The sequence below is a fragment of the Sebastes fasciatus genome, chromosome 20 (assembly GCF_043250625.1).
Source record: "Sebastes fasciatus isolate fSebFas1 chromosome 20, fSebFas1.pri, whole genome shotgun sequence".
In the NCBI taxonomy this organism is placed as follows: domain Eukaryota; kingdom Metazoa; phylum Chordata; class Actinopteri; order Perciformes; family Sebastidae; genus Sebastes; species Sebastes fasciatus.
The window spans coordinates 19,942,725-19,967,640 of NC_133814.1; the positions used below are offsets into that span (position 1 = coordinate 19,942,725).

Consider the following 24,916-nt stretch of genomic DNA (forward strand, 5'->3'; position numbering starts at 1 on the left):
TTATTATTATTATCACGGAAAATTATTGAAATGTTTGTTTTTCGAAACAAGAAAAAAAACACATGTCAAAATTACTCCTGTTGAAACTAAGAAGTCGGAGCTTTGTGAGAGGGACTTGAACGCAGCCCGGTGTCTGCTGGACTGTGAGTGACCACCAACCTGCCTCACGGTGAGTTCTCTCCTCCCGGTCTCTCCATCATGTTTAACGCTCTCCACAACAAACATTACACTAAATAATAATTAAAATAAACTAAATAAGAAGATGTTTGTGCACCACAGTCGCTGGTGTCTTTCTTAAAGCGACTTCCTGCCCGGTAACCGCCGAAGCTCCAGTGGCGCAATCGGTTAGCGCGCGGTACTTATATGACAGTATGCAGCAGAGCGATGCCGAGGTTGTGAGTTCGAGCCTCACCTGGAGCAGAGTTTTTAGATTAACTCACCTGGTGAACCATGATGAGGTAAACCCGTCAGATGAGAGGGGACTTCCTGTACTGTGCAGTAATGACGTCATACTGTAAAACACCCCATCTGAAACAGCTGTGGTATATTCAGGTACACTTACTGCTCTAAATACACCATTACCACAATACTGCTCTAAATACACCTTTAATACTGTACTGCTCTAAATACACCTTTACCACAATACTGCTCTAAATACATCTTTATCACTGTACTGCTCTAAATGCACCATTATCACAGCACTGCTCTAAATACACCTTTATCACAGTACTACACTGGCTTATTACTTCCCATGTTTAGATGGAATGTACTGATGTGATGTTTACCTACTGGACATCATTCAATACATAAATAAATTTACATATTCTATAATTCATAAAGTAAAGTAAAGTAAGATAGGAGAAGCAGCAGCTCAAAGACAGAAACAAGTACAGATAAATAGGAAAAATAAATGATAAGAGGTAGGCTATATAGAACTATCGTACTACTAAATTATACTATAGTATACAGTATAATGTAACAAAGCAGTGTAACATATTAACATAACAGGATTTAAAATAATACAATAAAATAAAATAAACATAATAATAATAATAATAATAATAATACAAAATAAATAAATAGATAACTAAATAGGTAACTAAATAAATAAATAAATAAATAATAATAATAATAATAATAATAATAATGTCTAGAACTATATTACTTAGGGGAAGGATAAAGTATAAATGTGCTAAATATATTGTCAGTTAAATCATGAACCACTTGTAACATAACACATTTTAGCTGCATGATAATCATAATAAACTACAGACAAACTGTCTTGGATTTTTCATATTGGACAATATGAATACAAACACAGCAAAGCCATATATTTTTAAAAAAATTCCATACAATTAATTCAATAATTAATTAAGAAAAAGGTGCTCTTGGTACCTCTAGTCCGTCTCCCTCCATCCTCTCAGGTGTGTTGTGGAACAACGCCCTCTGCCAGCTGACAGTTGGACTGATACTCTGTTGTAAAACCGTATTTTCACCACTAGAGGGAGGTGCAACTGCAGCAGAGGACTCAGTCCACAACTCCTGTAGCTCTAAACATGGTTATCTAGCTGTAGAGGTGTGTCACTAGCCCACCTTTGACCTTTGACCTCAAGATATGTGAATGAAAAATGAAAAGACATGCCCACTTTATGATAATCACATGCAGTTTTTTGAATGCAGTATAAATGTGTTATTTTCACCTATTCTAAAATGGTGTATTTTAATATTTCTGCATACTGGGGTCCTTAAACAGTTTTTGAATTACATAAATTGGGTATCACTGTAAAGCTTAGATTCTTGTGGATCCAATGAGCCCAATTGTATTCATGTGTGCTGATGTTAGTCTCCATAGGAGCCATTTCACTTTAGTGAGACCATTTTTTTTTTATTTGACCTCACTGTATAAAATGACCTGTGATGACCTCTAGGATAATCACAGCCTCATGAAACTTTGCAGCCACAAACTACAGACCTAGAGCATGCAGAGGATGGATGGCTTCCCTAGGTAGATTCACAATAAGGGGGTTTCTGAGCAATTTCCAAAACAGAAGCGCTCGCCATCTAATCGCCGGAAAATGCAATGCTTGCAGAAAACTCCAAAAGTCAAAAGTTTTTTTATACCAAATCACAGCATGGCTTTTACTATGGTTTTCCTCAAGGGCTTGGTGTCTTAATGTGGTATTTTGGAGGGATTATTGATCATTTTTATTGATTCTCAAGTGGTAAAAAATGGTTAAATTTAGCAGTAAATTCATGTAACAAATGGTATCAACCCAAAAATTGCTGCAACAACTTATGAGACATAATAGAGATGCTCTTCATATACTTCTATCATAATGTTCTAAACCCTTATGCACTTTCACTATTTATTTTTATGACAAGAACAACTTATCACTGTACTCGACTGTTACATGTTGTATATCTGTGTTCCTTGGATGTGAGTGTGTGTGCTGTGTGTGGATGTTTGTGTGCAGGTCTGTCACTCTAAGCCCTTTAAAGCTGGGAATGAACAAGCAGAAGATTGCAGTAATGATGTGACCCAGATGTCCCGGCTGCAGATCTCCAGGCTGAAAATGAGAGTGCAGATCAGGGCCTCATACCTCCCTCCCTCCTCTCTATCCGGCCTGGGACACAATCACAGAGTATTTAGCAGCAGGGAATATGTGTGTATGTATGCATGTAAGTGCATGTGTGCATATCATTTGAGGGAATGTTGTAGCGTGTGTGTGTGTGTGTGTGTGTGTGTGTGTGTGTGTGTGTGTGTGTGTGTGTGTGTGTAAGCTCATCCAGATCCATGTAACACGAGGGATCAGATTTTGGAGTGTGTGCCACTTGTTCTTGGGGCTCCGGATTAGACAAAAACAGTTTTTTAATTTACTCTACCATAAGACGCTAAAGCCTAGCTTCGCCCCACCAGAGACCCCACCACACAACTCCTCCTCCTTCTCCTCCTCCTCCTCCTCCTCCTCCTCCTCCTCCTCCTCCTCCTCCTCCTCCTCCTCCTCCTCCTCCTCACCCATCCCCTGAGGTGACCAGGTGGCTGAACAATCACACACACACACACACCAGCCTGACAGTAGGCTCAGCGGGCCACTTTACTCAATGAGAGGCTCGGCAGTTGGAGTGGCGCAAGCGTCTGTACCATGGGTGCAACTTTAAGGTTCACGTGCGAGCGACAAAATCCACAAAAAAAGACCACAAGTGAGGGATAATGTACAGTGAGCCGGTCATTGTTGCGAAAGAAACATCTGTCATTGCCCTGAAGGGGTTTATTTCACAACAATGTACATTATACCGCTTAATACACGGCTACTTCCTGAAGAAATCAATAATTTAACAAAAACGGTACGCCAGAGTCCGACATCAGAACTGCGCCCATAGCAACGGTCTGCTATCTGCTATACATAGCAACGGTCAGTTATACATAGCAACGGTCTGTTATACATAGCAACGGTCTGTTATACACAGCAACGGTCTTTTATACATAGCAACGGTCTGCTATAAAGAAATAACAGACCGCAGAACGCCGTGATTGATCAGAATCGAGTATTCAACACAGCCATGTAATAAATATTATTAGTTATCTAGTTAGTTTTTTTATTCTGTCAATAAGAAGACACTAAAAGGTCGATATTATTCATCTTTTCAATAAATTATAATAATACAAAATATAGATCATATTTAAATCCCTACATTCGTTTTTGGTTACGGTCACTATGGGGTTCAGTGAGCCCCCTGAACCAACGCACACTGCGCCTGTGGTCTGTACGTGTGGAAATGTGTGTGTCTGTGTGTGTGTGTGTGTGTGTGTGTGTGTGTGAGGGATTGAGGGGAAAGGGGACAAAAGACTGAGAGTTTAATATTTGGGATAAGCTGCGATTGAACATCCTGATCAGAGCAGAATGATCAAATTCTGCCAGTGATAATCCCCCCATCTTGGAAAATTAAATACCACTCTGCGACTCACTCACACCCTCTATCTGCATGTAACATGCTCACACACACACACACACGCACACACGCACACAGACAGGGTCTTAATCTGACCTGTGTCTCATAACCCTGCTTGGTTCCTCAGGGAACTGTTCTGATATCTGATGAGTTTTTCATTAATAAGACACAAGTCTAATCCTGAGGGAGGAACACAAAATGACAGCGGATAAGCCCTGCTTTCCCCTCACACACACACACACACACTGATCCACTGATCCACTATCTAACTAAACATCTTTATACACACACTTATACTCATGTTTATGCTTTAATCTCCCCATCCCAGTTTCATTCACTCCAACCTACATTTTATTTCTTTGCACGTCTTTGTTATTCGATTTCTAAATAAGCCCTTATACTGCTGCAGATTAAAGGGTTCAGTATACTTGATAAGAACCTACCTGAAAGTGTTTCTACCTGTTCTTAAAAGGCCTCATGTGAAGGTCGTAGCCTGCTCCCAGCTGCACCTCACTCTGATAGAAGAACTCTGCGTCTTTTGCGTGCTGCGGTCGTCTCGACGCGATGAATTGTACGAAGGCAGTCATGGCGTTGCACTCAGCTGTACGGTGCAACCCAGTCTCACAGGAAGGCGTATAAATACCACAACATTACACAGACATTCCGCCATGTCATGAATACGCATTTTAGCCTTTTCGTGCATGTCATTTGTACGCCGCTTTTCACGTGTCATTTATACGCCACGCAAACGTCTGCAGTTAGGTTTAGGCAAGAAAACCACTTACTTAGGTTTAGGAAAAACATCATGGTTGGGCTTAAATCAAGTATGTAAACTAAGTAAAATACCTATGGAAACAACGTAACATAAGTACGGAAAACATGTCACAACCGTCACTAAAAAACATGTGACGATCAACACGTGATAAATGTCACTAACGTAACTTACAAAACAAAACACTCCTGGTTAAATGTCCAGTGTTTGTTTGAGACTCCTGAAACAGACATTGGATTAAAACCTTCTGATTCTGTTAGATGATCTGACAAGCTTGTTTGAATCATACAGAGGCCTTTTTGTGTCATCTCTCCGCTGTTGACTCACTAATAAAGACATATAATGCCCCCAAAACATCTTTTAAAAAATCAGCTACATAGATTAACTGAAAACAAGGAGCTGACTTTCTTGCAAATGAGACTGATATCTCTCACTACAAGAGCAGGCAGAGCTCATGTAAAACATGTACTAATGGTGTCCTTTGGGGAACCACCAGACTCACTGCAGATCCTTGACCCATTTTAAGGTTTGACATCTTTCATTTCCATGAAAAACGTCCTTATTGTTTCCTATTTTACCTCCCAAACAGACAGTCTGCTGCTGTATATGGTGCCACGAAAGAGAAGACAACAAACTGAAGTCTGTTGCAGGTACAGTCATTAACCTGCTAAGTGGCCCCGGGGTAAAAATGAGCTGCTGTCCTCATATTAACCCCCCCGTTCCTCCCAGTCTCTGTTCAATATGTACAGTTTTACTATGCTGAAATACTATCTGTTCACACTTCCCCCAGAGGGAAGTTCCTCATTGTGCCCATTGGTAATAATCCAGCCTTGGGTACAGTGTCAGTCTGCATTAAGGCAGATGTGCGTTGTGCCACTGTGGCTTTACCTGTACCACCTAACTGGATTCTGAACTGACATGTGTCGCACAATAACGCAACAGAATCAATGATCAAGTGTAAATTAAGTTTCCTTTTAGTATGAGCCAAGTCTACTTAGACTTTTCTGTATACTTGTCAGTATGAGCCAAGTCTACTTAGACTTTTCTGTATACTTGGCAGTATGAGCCAAGTCTACTTAGAGACACACATATTTGAGGTGACCTCCGAACATTATAGAAGATTAGGATGTTAATGTATTTCAATATTAACTGTGCCACCTGTGATTTTATTTATATTTTGAGTCCTGGACGCCAGGTTGTGGTCAATCAACTCCCGCTGTGGCGTTGAACGCTTTTATTTCACAACTGACATTAAAGACATTAAAGAGGGACACAAATACCCCACACCTCACCTCCATACCATTATTGAAACACAGTACACCTGAACTGAATGGACTGTAATGCTGTGCAATATGCTGCCTTCCGCTGCGTAATTGTCTGAAATATATGAATTATTTCTTTTTTTAAATATTTTTGTGAGCTACAAGTTCTTTTAACGTGGTCATGGAGCATATATATATATATATATATATATATATATATATATATACTGTATATTTGTATTCTGGGGGTATCGTTCCTATGCAGAGGGTAGTTTAGTTTATTTATTGTGTACACAGAGGGCGTTTTATATTTTAATAATTTATTTATTTATTGTGTTGAGTTGAATGTGCTACTTATTTTGTACTGTAATTACCTTGTGCCTTTTCTACCTTTTTTCTTTTCTTAAAGCTGACTCGGTGTAAATTGCTCAGAATTCCAATGTACTTATAGGTGCAAATGGCAAATAAAACTCTTGAATCTCTTGAATCTTGAATCCAATAGTTATGTGAAATATCTTAAAATAGCATAATTTCTAATGAATAACAGTAAAATGGAACAATTCTTCCTTCTGTTGGTTTTTTATTAACATGTTTTGCACTATGGAACTGTGATGCTGGAAACTTGAATTTCCCTCGGCATCAATAAAGTTACTTTCTATCTATCTATCTATCTATCTATCTATCTATCTATCTATCTATCTATCTATCTATCTATCTATCTATCTATCTATCTATCTATCTATCTATCTATCTATCTAACCCCGCCTATCCAGACTTGCTTTCGGCGTACGCCAAAATAATTACGAGCACACCCTCCAGATCGAGTGCATCATAGGAACTTTCAGTAACAGACCAATGAGAGTGCAGCTTTGGGACAGGGGGGCAGAGCTGATTGACAGGCAGAATCAGCCAATCAGCGGCCGTTTCGCCCCTGACGTTGCAACCAATCAGCGAGCAGATGCCAAAAATAACACCTCCTCTTGTTCAGCACCCCAAAGTCGAAGGATAGCTCTGCTCTGTGTTGGCCTCTTTCAACAGCAGAAACTGAGAGATTAATCTAGTGTTTTATAATACAACCACTTCTCTCAGGGTCCATATCTGTTTTGGGAACCATCGGAATAGTCATTTTTAGTGTGAGAAGAGAAGAAACTGGCGTCAAACATGCGTAGAAATCAACGCTGTCCAAGCAGGGAACCACCGAGAGAGGACTTATCACCGCTCATCTGAGGAACAACATCTACATCATTATTATTAGTATTATTATTATTATCTGTTAAATAAGATAACAACATTACATAGCTTAGCTAGCTAACGTTAGCTCCGTAGACTTATCTCTTCACACACTAAAGCAGACATCCAGCAGAGCATCAAGATTGGATCTACAGTCGCAACAGCAGGAAAACGTAAGTAGCATGTTAGCATGTTGAGCTAACGTCATTAGCTTCAGTTTGACAAGCTGGTAAGTTAACGTTAGCCGTTAGCATTAGCAGCTAGCTGACATTAACTAGCTGCTAATGTTAGCAGCTAGTTAATGTTAGCAGACAGCTAACATTAGCAGCTAGTTAATGTTAGCAGCTAGCTAATGTTAGCAGCTAGTTAATGTTAGCAGCTAGCTAATGTTAGCAGCTAGTTAATGTTAGCAGCTAGCTAATGTTAGCCAACTGCTAATGTTAGCAGCTGCTAATGTTAGCTGCTAGTTAATGTTATCAGGTGGCTAACATTAGCAGGTGGCTAACATTATCAGGTGGCTAACATTAGCAGCTGGCTAACATTAGCAGTTGGCTAACATTATCAGGTGGCTAACATTATCAGGTGGCTAACATTAGCAGTTGGCTAACATTAGCAGATAGCTAACATTAGCAGCTGGCTAACATTAGCAGTTGGCTAACATTAGCAGCTAGCTAACGTTAGCAGGTGGCTAACATTAGCAGCTGGCTAACATTAGCTAGCTGCTAACATTAGCAGCTGGCTAACTGAAGGCAAGGCAGCTTTATTTGTAGAGCACATTTCAGCATCAGGACAATTCAAAGTGCTTTACATAAAACATTCAAGAATATTGCGACAAAGTGCAAAAGAACATTAAGACATAATTAAAACAGTTATAAAAAACATTAAAGATTAGAAAATAAAAACAAGCTAAAAATAAAAGCTATAATAGAATATAACACACAAGAGTAAAAGCTCTAGTGCAGTATAAGATCATTATCTGGTTTAATAAAAGGCAGCAGCAAACAGGAAAGTTTGAAGCTTTGATTTAGAAGGGTTGTAGTTGGTCCTGCAGGTTTCTGGGAGCTTGTTCCAGATATTTGGTGCATAAAAACTGAACGCTGCTAGCTAACATTAGCTCACATCAACACACTAGTAAACTAGGCCTTTCTGTAGAGGGGAGCAGTGTTAAAGTGGGAATGGAGTGGAGTTGCATGTGGTCAGTGGATTGGTATTTAACACAGAAATTTCCAAAAACAGTCAGTTGGTTTCATGCAACATAAATTGTGTTGTTGTGCAATAACAACACAACATAAGTGTTCAAACAGACTTGTCAAAATAAAACCTGACCTATCATGTGACGTTTCAAAGTAACTTGACTACAATGCAACACTTGGTGAGCTAATTCTGAATGAAGCACATTTTTTAAAGTAATGTTATAACAGTCAAAACACGACACGTTGGCCTCCCAGTGTTTAGTCTGGTCCCATGGTAGCTAATCTAGCTCCACTAGCTAATGACAGCTTAGAGGACTTTGTCATATGGGGTGTTAGCTTTGTGATGTTAGCTTTTGGCTTAGAGTAATGGTGTTTATATTATATTTAAACAACAACACAGCCACAAACTGCCATTAATGTAAACAAGTAGCGATGTTAATGTCCAGAGTTAACCGTCAATATGTGTCTAAACAAAACATGCAGTGCCAGTTGTGGATAGCTACTGTATGTTCTGTATGTTCAGTTGTGTGTATGCAGTGTGACCTTAGAGGGGTAATTATAACCACAAGCCCAAGTGTTTTAGGTCTTTGTTGAAGCCTGTGAAATCAGTCAGTACACATGAAATGCAATCTAAGCTTTTGGCAGTGTAATGGTATTTTTTAAAGATATAATATTATATTTAAACAAACACAGCCACAAACTGCCATTCATTTATAGAACTCTTCCTACATATCACTCTTTTAATTACTTAGCTATAGTTTCTCCTCTGTGTTATTTATTAGTATGGTTTTGTGTGCCCCCTTTGTAAAGCAACCTTGGGTTTCTGAAAGGCGTTATATAGGTACAATTTATTATTATTATTATTATTATTATTAATAAACAAGTAGCGATGTTAACGTCCAGAGTTAACCGTCAATAATGTGTCAAACAAACAAAACATGCAGTGCCAGTTGTGGGTAGCTACTGTATGTTCTGTTGTGTGTATGCAGTGTGACCTTAGAGCGGTAATTATAACCACAAGCCCCCGTTTTTTTTACGTTTAGTATCTTTTATTGAAGCCTGTGAAATCAGTCAGTACACATGAAATGTAATCTAAGCAGATAATGTTAGTCACAAGCTGGTAAGGTGTTTATACCCAGTCATGTTTCACTGCGACAACAAGCACTGCTCTAACACCTACTACTCATTATTTACCCCAAAATATATAATATGTACTTGTATACTAAGGTATATAACAATAAATAGCATAACTGCTTTTTTTTTTTTACAACACTTAGTTGGTATTGTGGAACTGAAAAACTGTCAAAAATAAATCAACGATAACAAGTGATTAAAACTCAAACTAAACATATATAAATAAATAATTGGCTACAACTGGTTTAGTTGATCATTGTGTTGCTTGTTAACTGGTCATGTAAGGTGTCAGGTTCAAAGTGATTAATGCTTCAGTTGACATAAACATAATATAGCGGTTCACTGTCAACCGCATAAGTCTTTGTATTATTTTAATGGTATTTCTAACGATATAACATTATATTTAAATAAGCACGCAAGCCACAAACTGCCATTAATTTAAACAAGTAGCGATGTTAACGTCCAGAGTTTAACCGTCAATTATGTGTCAAACAAAACATGCAGTGCCAGTTGTGGATTGCTACTGTATGTTCTGTTGTTTGTATGCAGTGACCTTAGAGGGGTAATTATAACCACAAGCCCCTGTTTTTACAGGCTTTTGTTGAAGCCTGTGAAATCAGTCAGTCAGTACACATGAAATGTAATCTAAGCAGATAATGTTAGTCACAAGCTGGTAAGGTGTTTATAACCAGTCAAGTTTCAACAGCACTGCCTACTACTCATTATTTACCCCCACTTGTGAAGGAAGGTGCTCTTGGTTTTAGGAAACTGCTCCCATGGCTGTAGTTTACTGATTCTAGCCTCTCAAATATGAAGTCCTGCTCCTTTTATGTGTTTTATGTTATTTGAAATTAAATACATGTTGGTTTTGGAAGTTTTGATAAGACAAAACAAGACATTTGAAGATGTCAATGACTGTCAGACTTTGTGATGGGCCTTTTACACTATGTCAGAGACTAAATAAATAAATAATTAATCAAAAAATAATATTGATAATGAATATGATCATTAGTTGCAGACCTAATTGCCTTTCCCTTCATGTGGTACATGTCAGACTTTGAGAGCCTAACTTAGTTGTGAGGCTGCATTGATACCTAATCAGGCATTGGGGCGTTTAGCGCAGCGTTTTGTCTGGCAGTGTGGGAGCATCCAAAATATACAATATGTACTTGTATACTTAGGTATATAACAATAAATAGCATAACTGCTTTTTTTTTTTTATAACACTCAGTTGGTATTGTGGAACTGAAAAACTGTCAAATAAATCAACTATAACAAGTGATTAAAACTCAAACTAAACATATATAAATAAATAAATTCATTGTGTTGCTTGTTAACTGGCAGGTTCAAAGTGATTAATGCCTCAGTTTACATAAACATAATATAGCTGTTGACTGTCAACCACATATGTTTAAGCCTTTGTAATATTTTCTATATATTGCTTATATTCCAGGCTTTATTAAGGAGGGGCAGGTCCATAGGCACAGGGCAGCAGCATTTGCCCTGACTGTAAACATGGGCTTGGTTGGTAACTCCTAACTTTGCTTTAGATATACAGCAGTACAGGTCAGTCCTATATGAGCACATGCGATCAACTATAACCCCAAGACTCTTTTATAATTCATGATATATTAATAAAAGTGGCCATTGAATTCGGGTTGTTGTTTTCTTGTTTTGAGCGGTGAGATGCTGACTCCTGCTACTAACTTCTTGAACCTTGCATACTGTTCTCTTCATAGATATTTCCCAAAATTGTTTGTGATGTGATCAGATCAGTAAGTCACCCTTTGCTTCAACTCAGATCAGTAAACCTATCAATCATCTCTAGTATTTATTTTTATTTTTTGTAATATTGCAACAGGAATTTCTGGAAGTTTTCATGCAGTCAGGGCTTATTCCCAGATTGCCTCAGTCCAAGCAAGGGTTTCCCCTTACGCTTTCAAAATGACAAGCTTTCCTTATTAATGAGAAGACAGCCCACCAGCAATGCAAAGAGTACTCCTCCAATGTAGGGGTGGAGAAAAAAAATAGATTCACCTAAGTAGCGCAATTTCTTTTGCGACTTCTAAATAGATTTTTAATGCCAGAATTGATATATTTGCTTCATTCGAGTTTATGTGGAGGTAGAAGGAAGTTACCGCTTTTATTGTTGTAGTCTGAGTATTGTGACGTCATATCCATTCCGTATCCGTCAACCAAAACAAACCGCAGTCGGCCGCAGCGAGCCGAAACGAAAAAGTTGAAAACGGCGGAGGATACGACCTGCACCCTCACATTTTAAATCCAACGTGGTAAACACTACACATATAGTAAAGTATGGAAACACTTTGAGTTCCACACATTGCCAGGAAAAGCAGAACAAGACATCATGGCTAAAGCTGCATGCTAACTCTGTCATGGACAGGAAACGTTATCGTATTGCGATAACGTGTGGTCAAGCCACCCGTCACTCGCATCTCCATCTCCATCTCCAGTCAAATCGGCCGACGCTACAACTGTAGAGCACCCATATACTGACATTTATGTTAAATGCATTCAAATGGCCCCGATGGAGCTGACCATGGATGTATAAAGAGAATGGAGCTGACGGGAGAGCTGGCGAGAGACTTGGCGAAATTGGCAGGAGTATACACGTGTGACTACGTCCGTTTTTCAAAATAAGGTGTTAACAAAGGGAACTATATATACAAAATACATACTTGGAAATAAGATTGATTGGATTATATTCACCAGAAGTATAAAACATTACATGTCCTTTATATATTAAAAAGAAAATACTACTATTTTGTGAGGGAAATTGTTTTATTCTTTGATTTTTGGGTTGCTGGAAAAAAATTTAATAAAGCCTGACAATGAACAGTGATTGGAAGTGTAGGATTTAACTTTTCCCCATGGTCTAGTGTTAAATAAAGGAGAAAGGTGTATCGTCCCAGCCCTACTCCAATGTCTGATGCCTGTCTCCTGATTCCATGGCAAAGAAAATGTTCGCTAAGATTTTACGTTGAAAGTGAAGCTCTTGACTTCCCATGTGACGAGGTGTGTGTGTGTGAGCAGACTGACTTTGCTATCTCATTTTATTACCTTCACAGTTTGAGAATGATGATTAAGCCATTCTAAATTGCCCTGCTATATTGCAGAGATTTGTCATCTAAGCCTTACCTACTAAAGCTTATGATACATTCACATTTCATCATCAATTTTGTATTGTGCAGAGTTGAAATGTAGCCTAGCAGCCACCCTGCTCACCTTCTCCAGTATATCAGATTGCGATAAGGTGAACAGGTGACCAGCACATGACATCACTTGGTGTTGGGCTTGTGCCCTGCCAGCCAGATACGGGAGGAGTTCAATAGCTGATAATCTTATCTGAGTCAGCAGTCACTGTGTAGAGACTGAGGAGCAGATGAAACGCAGTGTCAGAGGAGATTTAGACAGTCAACAAGCTTGTTTTAGAGTTTGACTGATCTTAAAGGTCTTGGCTCTGCACTGACGGAGCTTTAGGTGTCACAAGGGGCTTTTAAACAATGTAAATCAATATAGGAACCCACATTGGTCCTCCATAATAGGGAAGAATTTGCACTGGTTTGATAAATCTCACTGTGACAAGCTTGTCTTACAATTTTCAGTGGAGTTAATCAGTTGGACTGCAGCTTTCTCATTTGCTTATGTATGTTATTCAGTTAGGGTAAGACAACATGAAGGCAACTACAGTAGGTAACTTTTACCATTGAGCCATACAGATGTGCTTTTTTCGTACTGATTTCACTGATGAAATAATCTTGGAATATTAAATATTGCATTGGGGTAACGGGTGTATATTTGCCATCAATGTTGGTGCACTGATATTAAGTGCTGTAGCTTTGTGCTGGGGTCATGTTATTTGGACAAATTTAGGGGGGGGAAATCCTCTTTTTTTTTAAAAAACGCATCCAAAATAGATAGGCGATGGATCATGAATGGTAGAGCTGCAACGATTATTGATTAATCAAGTCGTCGATTGATGGGAAATTAATTGGCAAGTACTATTTTGATTTAGGGCTGCACAACTCATCACAATTTTATCGAAATTGCCATATGGCCTACTGCAAACTGTGTGGTAAACTAAATATCTTTGTGTTTTTGACTGTTGGTCAGACAAATAAGATATTTAGAGACATCACCACGGAGTCTGAGAACTTGTGACCGCCATTTTCACAATTTGCTGACATTTTATAGACCAAACAATCAATTGAGAAGATAATAGGTCGATCAGTAGTTGCCATACGGCTCATATGTATGGCAGTGGTTTATTTATACCTGTTCTCTAATCTTTATATTATGTTATTTACACTTTGTGATGATTAACAGACTTGGCTGGGTTTCTTGATAGTATGTTTATCTTTGTTTTAGTTTGTAAGTCACTTGTGAAGGAAGGTGCTCTTGGTTTTAGGAAACTGCTCCCATGGCTGTAGTTGTCTGATTCTAGCCTCTCAAATATGAAGTTATGCTCCTTTTCTGTGTTTTATGTTATTTGAAATTAAATACATGTAGGTTTTGAAGTTTTGATAAGACAAAACAAGACATTTGAAGATGTCAACGAGTCTCAGACCTTGTGATGGGCCTTTTACACTATGTCACAGACTGAATAAATAACTAATTAATCAAAAAATAATCCCTTTATGTGGTTCATGTCAGACTTTGAGAGCTTAACTTAGTTGTAAGGCTGCATTCGGCGCTCTTCCTGGGGGACTTGAGTGACACCCATTTGATTTGAATATTCCAATGATCGCCGATTACGTGATTGGCCACCGCAGTGTGACATTGGGTTTCGTTTATCCAAAATTTGACTTTTCGCTGCTGCATTTTTTTCAGCATCCTCTGCGGTCCCCACCGCTACAGCCCAAATGCGCTACCCACATTCAAAAGAAAGGGAGGACTGGCGTTTTCGCCGCAATGCCTGCTATGGTGTGAATGCAGCCTAAGTTGTTGTTTACCAATGTCAACCTAGTTTCGAAAACACCATTACACATGTCAAGTGTCACTTTTTACCCGCAAGCTTTATGCTTACAAGCGATACCAATATCATTCGCTACCATTATGTGAATGGAAGCTGTGTTTGTCCCAATGGCTAGCTAATCGCCGCTGCACTGCACAGTGCTCTTATAGCGATTACCGCTGATAATGCCGTCCCCTGACCCATGGTTGCGGGGCCGCATTGTCGCGGAAGCGCAACGGCCACCCTCTGGTTTCCCCCTGGTTAAGTGTTAGCTCTACCAGCTGTTTGTTAGTGCTGTAAGCACCTTTAGCTGCTAGCTGCCGGCTCAGACATCTCCTTGTTCAGAACCATGTGCAGGCAGGCAATTCCAGCTGTATGGGTTGTGGCTGCTGAGGGAGTGGGCCAATCGCAATAAATCAAAGAACGCTCGCTGTGATTGGCTGCGAGGAAATCTTATTCTAGATATGGGCATAAAAAGGGTCAATTGCAGGTATCGTTTGACTGGAGAAGTTTCATTACTACTTGGTACCGGGTTGTTTCGGTCAATACCTTAAAGACCCATGCCTACTCTTGAAGTAAAAATCGTATCAACTTTAAAAGGAAAGAAATGCATGAGAGCAAGTTGTAAGAAGTGATTTCCGTTGACTCGCATGATCCAGGAATTGTATGTTCGACCTTGGAAGCACTCTGCAGCAGATTAGTGCACAAAGGGGAGATGAAGAAATGGAGGGTCAATAAAGTGTGTTGAAGTGCTGCATGTTGGAGCTGTGCACCTTTGTTCTGTGTGTAATAAAAGAAACGTAAAAAGGGATTCAAGGTCAGAGTATAGGTTAATTTGGTTTCAGCAGTTAAAAGATAAAAAGGCAGAGTTAAATATGTAACACTAATGAATTTCAGGTGTGTGTGTGTGTGTGAACAGACACAATAGGAAGGTGTGGCTTTCGAAGTCATTACTGTCACACAGGGGACCAATTGCACAATATGAGCAGTGTCCCAGTTCAGTGTTGCCTGCTCCAAAGTCCGTATTTCAAGACTGAATACGTCATAACAGTTTGACGAGGCTGTCCCACTCCGGAGGCTTCTCCAAATGCGGCTGTGAAATGTGACCCGGTGTATCCTCTGCAGTCCTCGCTCACTATCCTACAATCCACTCTGGGTTGGTTAGCTTAATGGTGCATTCGCGTGGTCCTCCTCACCTTGTAAATATGGGGGAATATCACATGATTGTCATATTTATCAGGTATTTTCATTCATGTGGTCCTCAGTCACTGAGTCCTTCACATAGACTGGATATGTTGATAATCACGGGATGTTGCAAACAAATGTTATGGATACTTGGTAGGCCTACAGTTTGCTAGTTATCTAGCTGGTATGAGTTGCGATGATATGTTATCGTTACTCGTACCGTCGACTCAAGTATCATGGAACTTTCTTTGCTGATATTTACCACATTGTTGAGTCATTTTAGGGCAACATCTGGTTGATAAATTTGAACAATTTTGAGCTAACAAGTTGAGACAAATTACCCGATTGCATCAATTTAGTCTGTGAGACTAATTTCGAGAGGAGAAGCAGGTTCAGCCAATTCTTTGGGAATGCAGCCCCTGGTTTGGGTCCATTTCACCAGGACACATCTCTAGTTGGACCAGCACAATATAGCGTAGTTACCACAGTCATTGTATTCTTTTGCATGTTTTTAGAGTTCATATTGTGTTATCATTCATATCCAGTGTGCTCCTTTTTGATTTTAAATTATTCCCATGTAAGGATTTGGTGTTAAAGACCATTGAGTCCATGAACTTACTTAAATTTTTTCAGGTAGTCTGAGTAAATGTGGGGGTTACTCAGTCTCAAAGGACGAGTGTGATATTGGTTAAGACACAAAAATAACATACTGCTTCTGTCCTCCACAGATGTGAAAAGTGCTATGTGTAATAGCTAACTAAACTGTAGAAATGAGCCTATTTGCTAGTTTATGATTTAAATAATCAAACTCTGTGATTCCTTGCCTTGCAATCAGAGGAAATGCATCATTTTAAAGTGAAATTTTGCCGCTTTGTATCATTGCAATGTGGGTGGTATGTGCCCAATGCCCTCTGTGTTACGGAGTGGGGATCTCCGGGCACCTGTAACAGGGAGGGAAGCCGGACATCTTTCATTTGCACATACCACACACATTGCAACGATACAAAACCGGTTTAAAATCCGCAAAGTTTCCCTTTAATAAAAATTGGAAACAAGCAATTTCGGCCTGGAAACGTATGTAGTACGAAGCCAGGAGAGGGCAGTGGGGCGGCGGCTCACTGTTGCCCCGTGTGACCACATTGTTCGGTCTTTAGTGGTTCATGGTCGGTCCTTTGTCGGTAAGCCTACTCAGCAAGTGAAACAATAAAGTTAAATTAATTTTATGGAGCAGAGGCTTGTGGCTCTTACTTTATACTTTCCCACCAAACTCTGCTTTTCCTGGCAATGTGTGAAACCCAAAGTGTTTCCATACTTTACTGTATGTGTAGTGTTTACCACTGTGGATTTAATATGTGAGGGTGCAGGTCGTATCCACGCAGACTCTCTGCCGTTTTATACTTCCTCGTTGTGATCCGGCTGCAGTTTGTTTTGGTTGACTGATACGGAATGGATATGACGTCACGTTACTCAGACTACAACAATAAAAGTGGTAACGTACTTCTACCTCCACATAGACTCAAATGAAGCAAATATATTGATTCTGGCTTTAAAAATCGATTTCAAAATCGATACATAAGTGAATAGATTTGTTTTCCCACCCCTAATATTTATTGATGTGTACACATGGATAGTGGTGGAAGCTGTACCTTGCTTAACTGTTTTGTGAGAGTGTGCCTGCTCTCAGAGCGGCTCAGGCTCTCTGCAGCATTATGTAATCCCCGACCTTCCACTTCCCTCTTCGTAGCCAGTGGTTTTTGGCAGACATGTGCGTCTTAGCATGAGGGGGTGTTGGTTTCGACCTGTGGTTACAGCACGGGTGACAGCAGTTTTGAGGGGGTTAAGTGGTTGAGAGTTCCTGGTTTCAGTCTGATGTCTCAGTGGAGGTGTTTTCTGGGGGTTTCTGTGTGTGTTTGCCAGCAGTGTGTTGTACCATTGTTAGCCAGAGAAATCTCATAGTATCTGCATGTGTTCTCGCAGTCTGCATGTCTCCTTTTCAGGGTCTGGCTGCTGCGACTGCTTTAATGGATGGATGATGCAACTCCCCTTTCCTCTCTCTACCAGGCGGCTGAGTGTGTGTGTGTTTTTAGAGCGAGTGAGAGAGAGAGAGAGACATAGAGAGGGGGATGTCGCTGAATGAAGCTTAGCCTGGATGTTTGCCCTGCAGGGTGGGTGGTTGCTAGGCGATGGCAGTGTGTTTGTTTTATTTTTAGAGAGAATCACTGCTGGTGAACATAACAGATTTCTCTTTCTCTCACACACACACATGTGTGAACACATTTTCTTACCATACATGAACATAACAGGCGACATATGAGCGGCAGTAGGTGGTGGTGGGAGCTCGATAGAGGGAATCCTGTTGATACAATCATGTAGCAGAAAAGCAATAGAAATGTGAATGGCGTGGCCCACTGCCCCACCCTGGACATGAAATCTAAACCGGCCTGGCGTATTTATAGAGCGTCTTTTTTCTCGCACATAGACTATGACACTGTCTGCACACACATGCGCAGAGCAGACACAAACATGCACACACATACACGTTCCTCTGAAACCAGCTGTAGTCACTCCTTGCATGTACCAGCCTTTTTTGGGCACATGCCTGTCATGCCGTGTGTGCGCTCATGTGGGAGGTGATACAGAGCGGGAAATCAATATGTTGAAGAAGAAAAAAAAACGTGCTCAGGGCGCTTTCGATTTTTATTGATTTCAAGATCTCATGAGCGCAACACCAGCCAAGCAATACATACTGTAAGTAGCTCCATCGGCAGCAGCTGCTGACATTTAGGTCAGAATTGATTGGTATTATGGGAAAGTATAGCACAGGTCAAAAATGCCAAAGATATGGCAGAAGGCAGTTGAGCGTGAGGTGCTGCTTGTGTCTTCAGGTACAGTTACAGGTACAGTTGCTAGTAAATTACAAACAAAAATGTCAATTGCAATTTTTAGTGCCTTTTCATTTCCTGTAGTAGAAGCAGGTAAAATATTTTAAGTTCTTATTTTAAATTTAAATCCAGCCAAACATTTTAAGGTTGACACAAGGGGTGGGAAAAATGTATTCACCTATGATCTATTTTCTTTATCTTTTATTATTTATAATCTATCTTATTGATATTTTAATACCTGAATTAAAAAATAGTAATACATGCATTGTTGTTTACTATTGTCACGTGACTGATTACCTGCAATCAGTTCTTCTTTGCTGCTCTAAAACAGTAGTTGCCAGAGGCAGCCATCGACAGCGCAATGAAAGCTACTGATTTGGAGCGGCTAAGAAGAATTGAATGATTGATTTGATTTGATTTTTTTTCTGGGTTAATAAATTATGGTATCGGAATGGTGCGTAGACTGGCGTACTCGCTGATACCAAATTTTGGGCAGTATCGGACACATTTCCAATACTGGTATGGTATCGGGAGAACTCGATCAGTGTTTCCCAAAGCCCAAGATGACGTCTTCAAATGTCTTCTTTTGTCCACAACTCAAACTTTCAGTTTACTGTCATAGAGTAAAGAAACCAGAAAATATCCACATTTAAGAAGCTGAAATCAGAGAAGTTAGACTTTTTTTTCTTTCTTAAAAAATTACTCAAACTGTTTAATAGATTATCAAAATAGTTGGCGATTAATTTAATAGTTGACAACTAATCGATTCATTGTTGCAGCTCTATTATAAGCCGCTGTGATGCAGAGTGTTTTGGCACCTGATAAGCCTTCAAACGCATAGATCTGTTACTAAAACTGGACTTCTGGGATTGCATTTTATTGTCTCACCAGTACCTGAACCAACACAGCCCCATGAATTGTTTTAGCACACTATATTCACTCAGAATGGCCACTAACTGACCAAAGATGCTGCTTGGCTGCATCAGCATCCATATCCAAACTGTGATCAGTTCATGGTAGAGAGAAAGAACAACAACTGAGCACTTCCCATTCAGCTCGTAGCAGGTTAGAGTCTCACACCCTGCTGATTAGTAATGTCACACTCTGTATTCTTCCAACAAGTTAACTAATAGTATTAGTTAACCTGTGTTCAGAGTGAAAGAGGTTGTGTGTGCTCAAAGAAGCTTTACTGCTGCTGCGGTGTAATCGTCAGCTCTGTAGTTCCTCCTCTGCTATCTTTGTCTTGTTGTCAGGATCTCTGGTTCTCAACATCCACTGAGTAATTAAAAGCACTCTGTAATCACAGTATAAAGCAGCCTACTGAACTACTGACACCAAAAAACTGCTGATTTACAGAGGGATTTATTCTACCAACTATAAAATATTAAGTGATCTGACAAAAGGAGTTTTGCCTCACTCACATGTGTAATGTTGTAAACATTGAATTAGAAAAATGAGCTGTACATTGTTGACCTATGATAGGCAATAAATAAATTTTTTCTTGATTGTTCATTATGTCAATTTATGTAAATCATGAATGGAAAACAAAATCAAGATAACTACAGTATTATGGAAATGCTTCCTTATTATTTCTTATTCTTATTTCTACAGTCACGATAACTAACACCATTAAAGGCAGGGTCCGCGATCTTGAGAAATTAGCAAGAGTACACTAAATTTTTAAAAATGATCCAACCGAAAAACCCAGCCCAGTGTTGCCACTGTTTTCCAATGAAAGTAGCAAGCAGCATTATTTGCTAACTATCTCCAAAAATCCCTAAATCTAGAAAGAAAGTCTCCAAGTCGGCAACACTGACAGTCTGTTGCTGCAGGTCTTTCTCCAAAGCCTCCCTCCAAATTATCATTACGGACATAAACATATCATAATGAACGTGAACATGAGTATTGTAAGTACTCACAGCTGTCAGGGTAGTAGCTTATGGAAGACTCTGGTGGCGCACAAAGAGTGCAAGCAGACAGATTGGTAGCCCATCCAATCATTACCTTCAAGGCCGAAGGTAATGGACGAGGGGCTTAGTGAGGGATAGATTATTTTCTTTTGTCCTTGCTGGTGATGGTGTAGTCTTAATTTTATGTTTCTTTCTTCTCTTTCCTTGGTTGATCTCCAGCTATAGGCAGCAATGGGTGCATTCCTGGACAAGCCGAAGACGGAGAAGCATAGTGCCCACGGCGAGGGCAATGGGCTGCGTTATGGCCTGAGCTCCATGCAGGGCTGGCGGGTGGAGATGGAGGACGCCCACACAGCTGTGGTGGGCCTCCCCCATGGACTCACCGACTGGTCCTTCTTTGCAGTCTACGATGGCCATGCAGGCTCCCGGGTGGCCAACTACTGCTCCGGCCACTTGCTGGAACACATCTTGTCAGGAGGGGCCGACTTCAGTTCAGGATCCGGCTCCGTGGAGGGCGTGAAGGACGGCATCCGCTCGGGCTTCCTGAACATTGACGAGTACATGCGCAGCTTCTCTGACCTGCGGCAGGGCCTGGACCGCAGCGGATCAACGGCCGTGTGCGTGTTGCTCAGCCCGACCCACCTCTACTTCATTAACTGCGGCGACTCGCGGGCCGTGCTGAGTCGAGACACCAAGGTGGGCTTCTCCACCCAGGACCACAAGCCCTGCAACCCCCGTGAAAAGGAGCGCATCCAGAACGCTGGCGGCTCAGTCATGATCCAGAGGGTAAACGGCTCCCTGGCTGTGTCCCGGGCCCTGGGGGACTACGACTACAAATGTGTGGATGGTAAGGGCCCCACGGAGCAGCTGGTGAGCCCCGAGCCCGAGGTGTGTGTGTTGGAGCGGGCGGCCGAAGGAGACGAGTTTGTGGTGCTGGCGTGTGATGGAATCTGGGATGTCATGTCCAACGAGGAGCTGTGTGAATTTGTCCGCTCACGACTCCTGGTGTGTGATGACCTGGAGAAGGTCTGTAACTCAGTGGTGGACACCTGTCTGCATAAGGTAAGCTTTTATGTCTCACGTATGATGTATGTTGGAAAAATATATGAAATGTTATTTGCCTGGTCATCCTGGGTACTGTGACACAAATGAATAGTTAAAGCTGTTAAGTATTTGCTTTGACTAATGAATTGATAATAGAGATGTTAATAATTAACCGTTTAACTGTTAACCGACATTAAGAATTTTAACCGATCGGTTAAAAGAAATATTAAGAATTAAGTAAACGGGCAGACACACAGCTGACAACCTCGCAGCTAAACTAAATAATGCGGTGGAGACTTACTGTGACAATACAGCGTCACTGTGGCAGCATCATGGCTGCCACAGTGACTCTCCCAGATGGGTCATTTTGCGCATACACTGCTGCTGTTTAACTGTTTATGCATCAGCTTTCCGTTGCAACTGGACAGCTTGTTAGGCACTAAAAATAGCACCTCTGCATGCGATGCACCTATCTTGTCGGTTAATGGTTAATGATCGGTTAATGAGGGTCTGTTATTGGTTAGAATTTTTTTTTAAATTAGCATCCCTTATTGATAAAGTGGGTGATAATGAGGTTTTATTATTGTTTGGTTTCCATCAATTCTGATTCTGCTTATCAAATGCATTTTTCACCAGTCTTGCCTCTAATTCTTAGAATTAAGAAAAGAACAAATGTATTTTCGTACTAATAATATAATAGCCAAATAGGCTTGCCGTAGTTCATTTTAGATCGACAATGGTACGTTTAAACATTTTTCTGGAATTTCCAGAGGCGGCGAATCGCGCCGGACGCCCCTGATTTGCATAAAGTAGCCTAGACCTCAACTTTATGCAAATGAGGAGCGGTCCATCTGTCGAAATGCAACGCTACGCTACCAGAATGCATTGTACGGCTGTTAACCTAGACAATGAATGGAAACGTGGAAAGTACGAATCCTGTGGACATGTACCATAAGGGATCCATAACGTTAATGAGTCAATCGCCGTTCCGAGGACGGAGCGGTCACAGCCGGTGTACACGGCACAGCAGCGTTGGGTGGAAACCTGCGGCCCTGCAGCGAAAGCTCAACCGATGAGGCCAGACACACAGCCACACAACATTGAGGGTCATCTTTTCTTGTAAAATGTCCGGTGTATCGGTAACACCGGAGTTGTCACAAGTTTATTAACCGGTCCTTACTAACATCCTTAATACAAAATAGTAACTAAATATACTGAAATAAGTTATAGAGAACTGTGTTTGTTTAATAAAACTTAACATCTCACAGTTAGAGATCCTATAAATCAGATGATGAATAATATATTATTACTTTCAATTCTGTCCCTGGCAAGAAACACTTTTTTCCCTCCGCTGAACTCATCCACCGCTCCACATCTTGGACTTTTGCCTTCCATGTATCACCTATTTTGTGTCTCGAGTACTCCAAGAACCAACAAGTGCACAGCAGCCTAGTTATTTTTACCGTACTGGATGGGTTATCTCAAGTAACAGCCACACGCTGTCATAAATCTCCTCCGCTGCCTTTTGTGATGTATGTGACACTGTGCACTTACAGAAAGTTACTCTGACCACTTTGACTTTTACAAGGTAATGACAAGGTGACCATCCACTGGTTTAAGGTCAGAGCTCTATCTTGTCTGTAACTGTCTGTGCGTCCTTAAAATGACAATTAACGTGCTGTCAAGTAGGGGTGGGGAAAAATCGATTCATGTAAGAATCAAGATTCTGACTTGATTCACCTTGAGGTCTAACAAACATGCTGAATACATATTATAATAATAATACATTCCTTCTTCACAAAACATTTTTAAAGCCGATTGTTTACATCCATGTTTACTTCATGTTTACTTCCTAACAGTCTTCTTCCTCCCTGTATTCGCTGGCGCATTGTTGCATATCTTCGCTGTTACTGCCATTTGTAGACCAGTAGAAGTGTGAAACATTGTGAAGTCTGTGTATTATATCAACCATGTGCTCAAACAAAACAGGGACCCACTCTAGGGATGTCAACAGAAGCAATACTTCGGTACCAAGTCGATGCCAAAATTCTCGTGTTTTCTACAGTACCTCAGGTACTCGAGAATGATGGCTAAAATCCGAAAAGACGCAGGAAACTCTATCGACACACCCTATTTTTTCCCTGATGATGTTAAATTGTGAACAACAAATTGTGTTGAAATCAGAAGGATTTCAGCACAGACCTAATTAACGTTAGCGTTGAGAGCTAGTTAACGTCGAGAGCTAGTTAACGTTAGCTGTTAACAGCTAACGTTAACGGAGGTTGCATTGAGCTTCTTTATGATGTGTTCAAGCTCTATTCAGTAAAAATGAGACAAAGGTAAATGCTAACATTATCATGATGTGTTCAAATGTAATCTTGTAAAATGTAGTTTTTGGCGAGAAACCTGAATTGATCCAGTTGTTTGAAGGAGCACAGCAATATAAAATAGATAATAAAGATGGAATTATGATCTGTTTCACTTCCTAACAGTAGCTCAAAGTGTTTATTTTTTTGTTTACCGTGGTATCAAATTGGGTTTCACGAATCAAGGCATTTCACTCATATTGGTATCAACTGCTAAATTTCTGGTATCGTGACATCCCTAACCCACTCACCTCCATAGGGAACTCCATCTGTAAAAATGCTGAAAAGTAGATTTTGACCACCTTTCAACATCGTAAAAACATGAGTAATAAAGCCACACCTATAAATCGGCCATGCTGATATATCGGCCGATATTTGCACATTGCAGATATATTGATCTCGTCGTATAAATGTCAGCTGATAAATGACAAGAAATTGAAGAACAGAAAAGCCAAAGATGTGTTTTGAAACAGTGACAAGATTGTTTTTGGACTGTATGTCCTGCCCAGTACTTTTCTTGGTCACCATGTAAAAGTCTAATTTAATGAAACCTTATCGAAAATGTTTATTTATATTTTAGGTTGTGTCAAAAGTTTTTTTTTAACTCTCAAATTAATACCCGTATCGGTCGGGCTATAGTTGCTGCCAGCTACTCTCATTCATTATTACACGGCTCTGTTGAATATTGGTCAGATTGATCAATCACAGCGTTCTACGGTCTGTTATTTCTTTATAGCAGACCGTTGCTATGTATAACAGACCGTTGCTATGGACACAGTTCTGATGTCGGACTGTGGCGGACCGTTTTTGTGTCAAATTATTGATTTCTTAAGTAAGTAGCCGTGTGATAAGCGGGATAATGTACAGCTAGCGGATCATTGTTGCGAAATAAACCGCTTCAGGGCGATGCAAGACCTCTGTTGGGGTTTATTTCACAACATTGACCCGCTAGCTGTACATTATCCCTTACTTGCTTGCACCATCTGCAAACCTTTGTACTGGAAAGCTTTGA

The 24,916-nt window shown here is 40.3% G+C and overlaps 1 protein-coding gene and 1 non-coding gene across 4 annotated transcripts in view; both read left to right on the forward strand.

Moving 5' to 3' along the window:
• The first annotated feature begins 326 nt into the window (after window positions 1-326).
• trnai-uau (transfer RNA isoleucine (anticodon UAU)) lies at window positions 327-420 on the forward strand. Its single transcript has 2 exons — window positions 327-364; window positions 385-420. It is a non-coding gene; the product is annotated as a tRNA-Ile (tRNA).
• A 6,533-nt stretch (window positions 421-6,953) lies between these two features.
• The window catches only part of ppm1bb (protein phosphatase, Mg2+/Mn2+ dependent, 1Bb), a 28,539-nt gene continuing 10,576 nt past the window's right edge, over window positions 6,954-24,916 (forward strand). For 2 of the 3 annotated variants that reach the window (XM_074619647.1, XM_074619648.1), the window contains exons 1-2: window positions 6,954-7,388; window positions 20,714-21,556. In XM_074619647.1, coding sequence (XP_074475748.1) covers window positions 20,726-21,556 — 831 coding nt within the window. In that variant the 5' untranslated portion in view covers window positions 6,954-7,388; window positions 20,714-20,725. The remainder of the gene's footprint in view (window positions 7,389-20,713; window positions 21,557-24,916) is intronic. The other variant, XM_074619649.1, reaches the window with a different exon arrangement.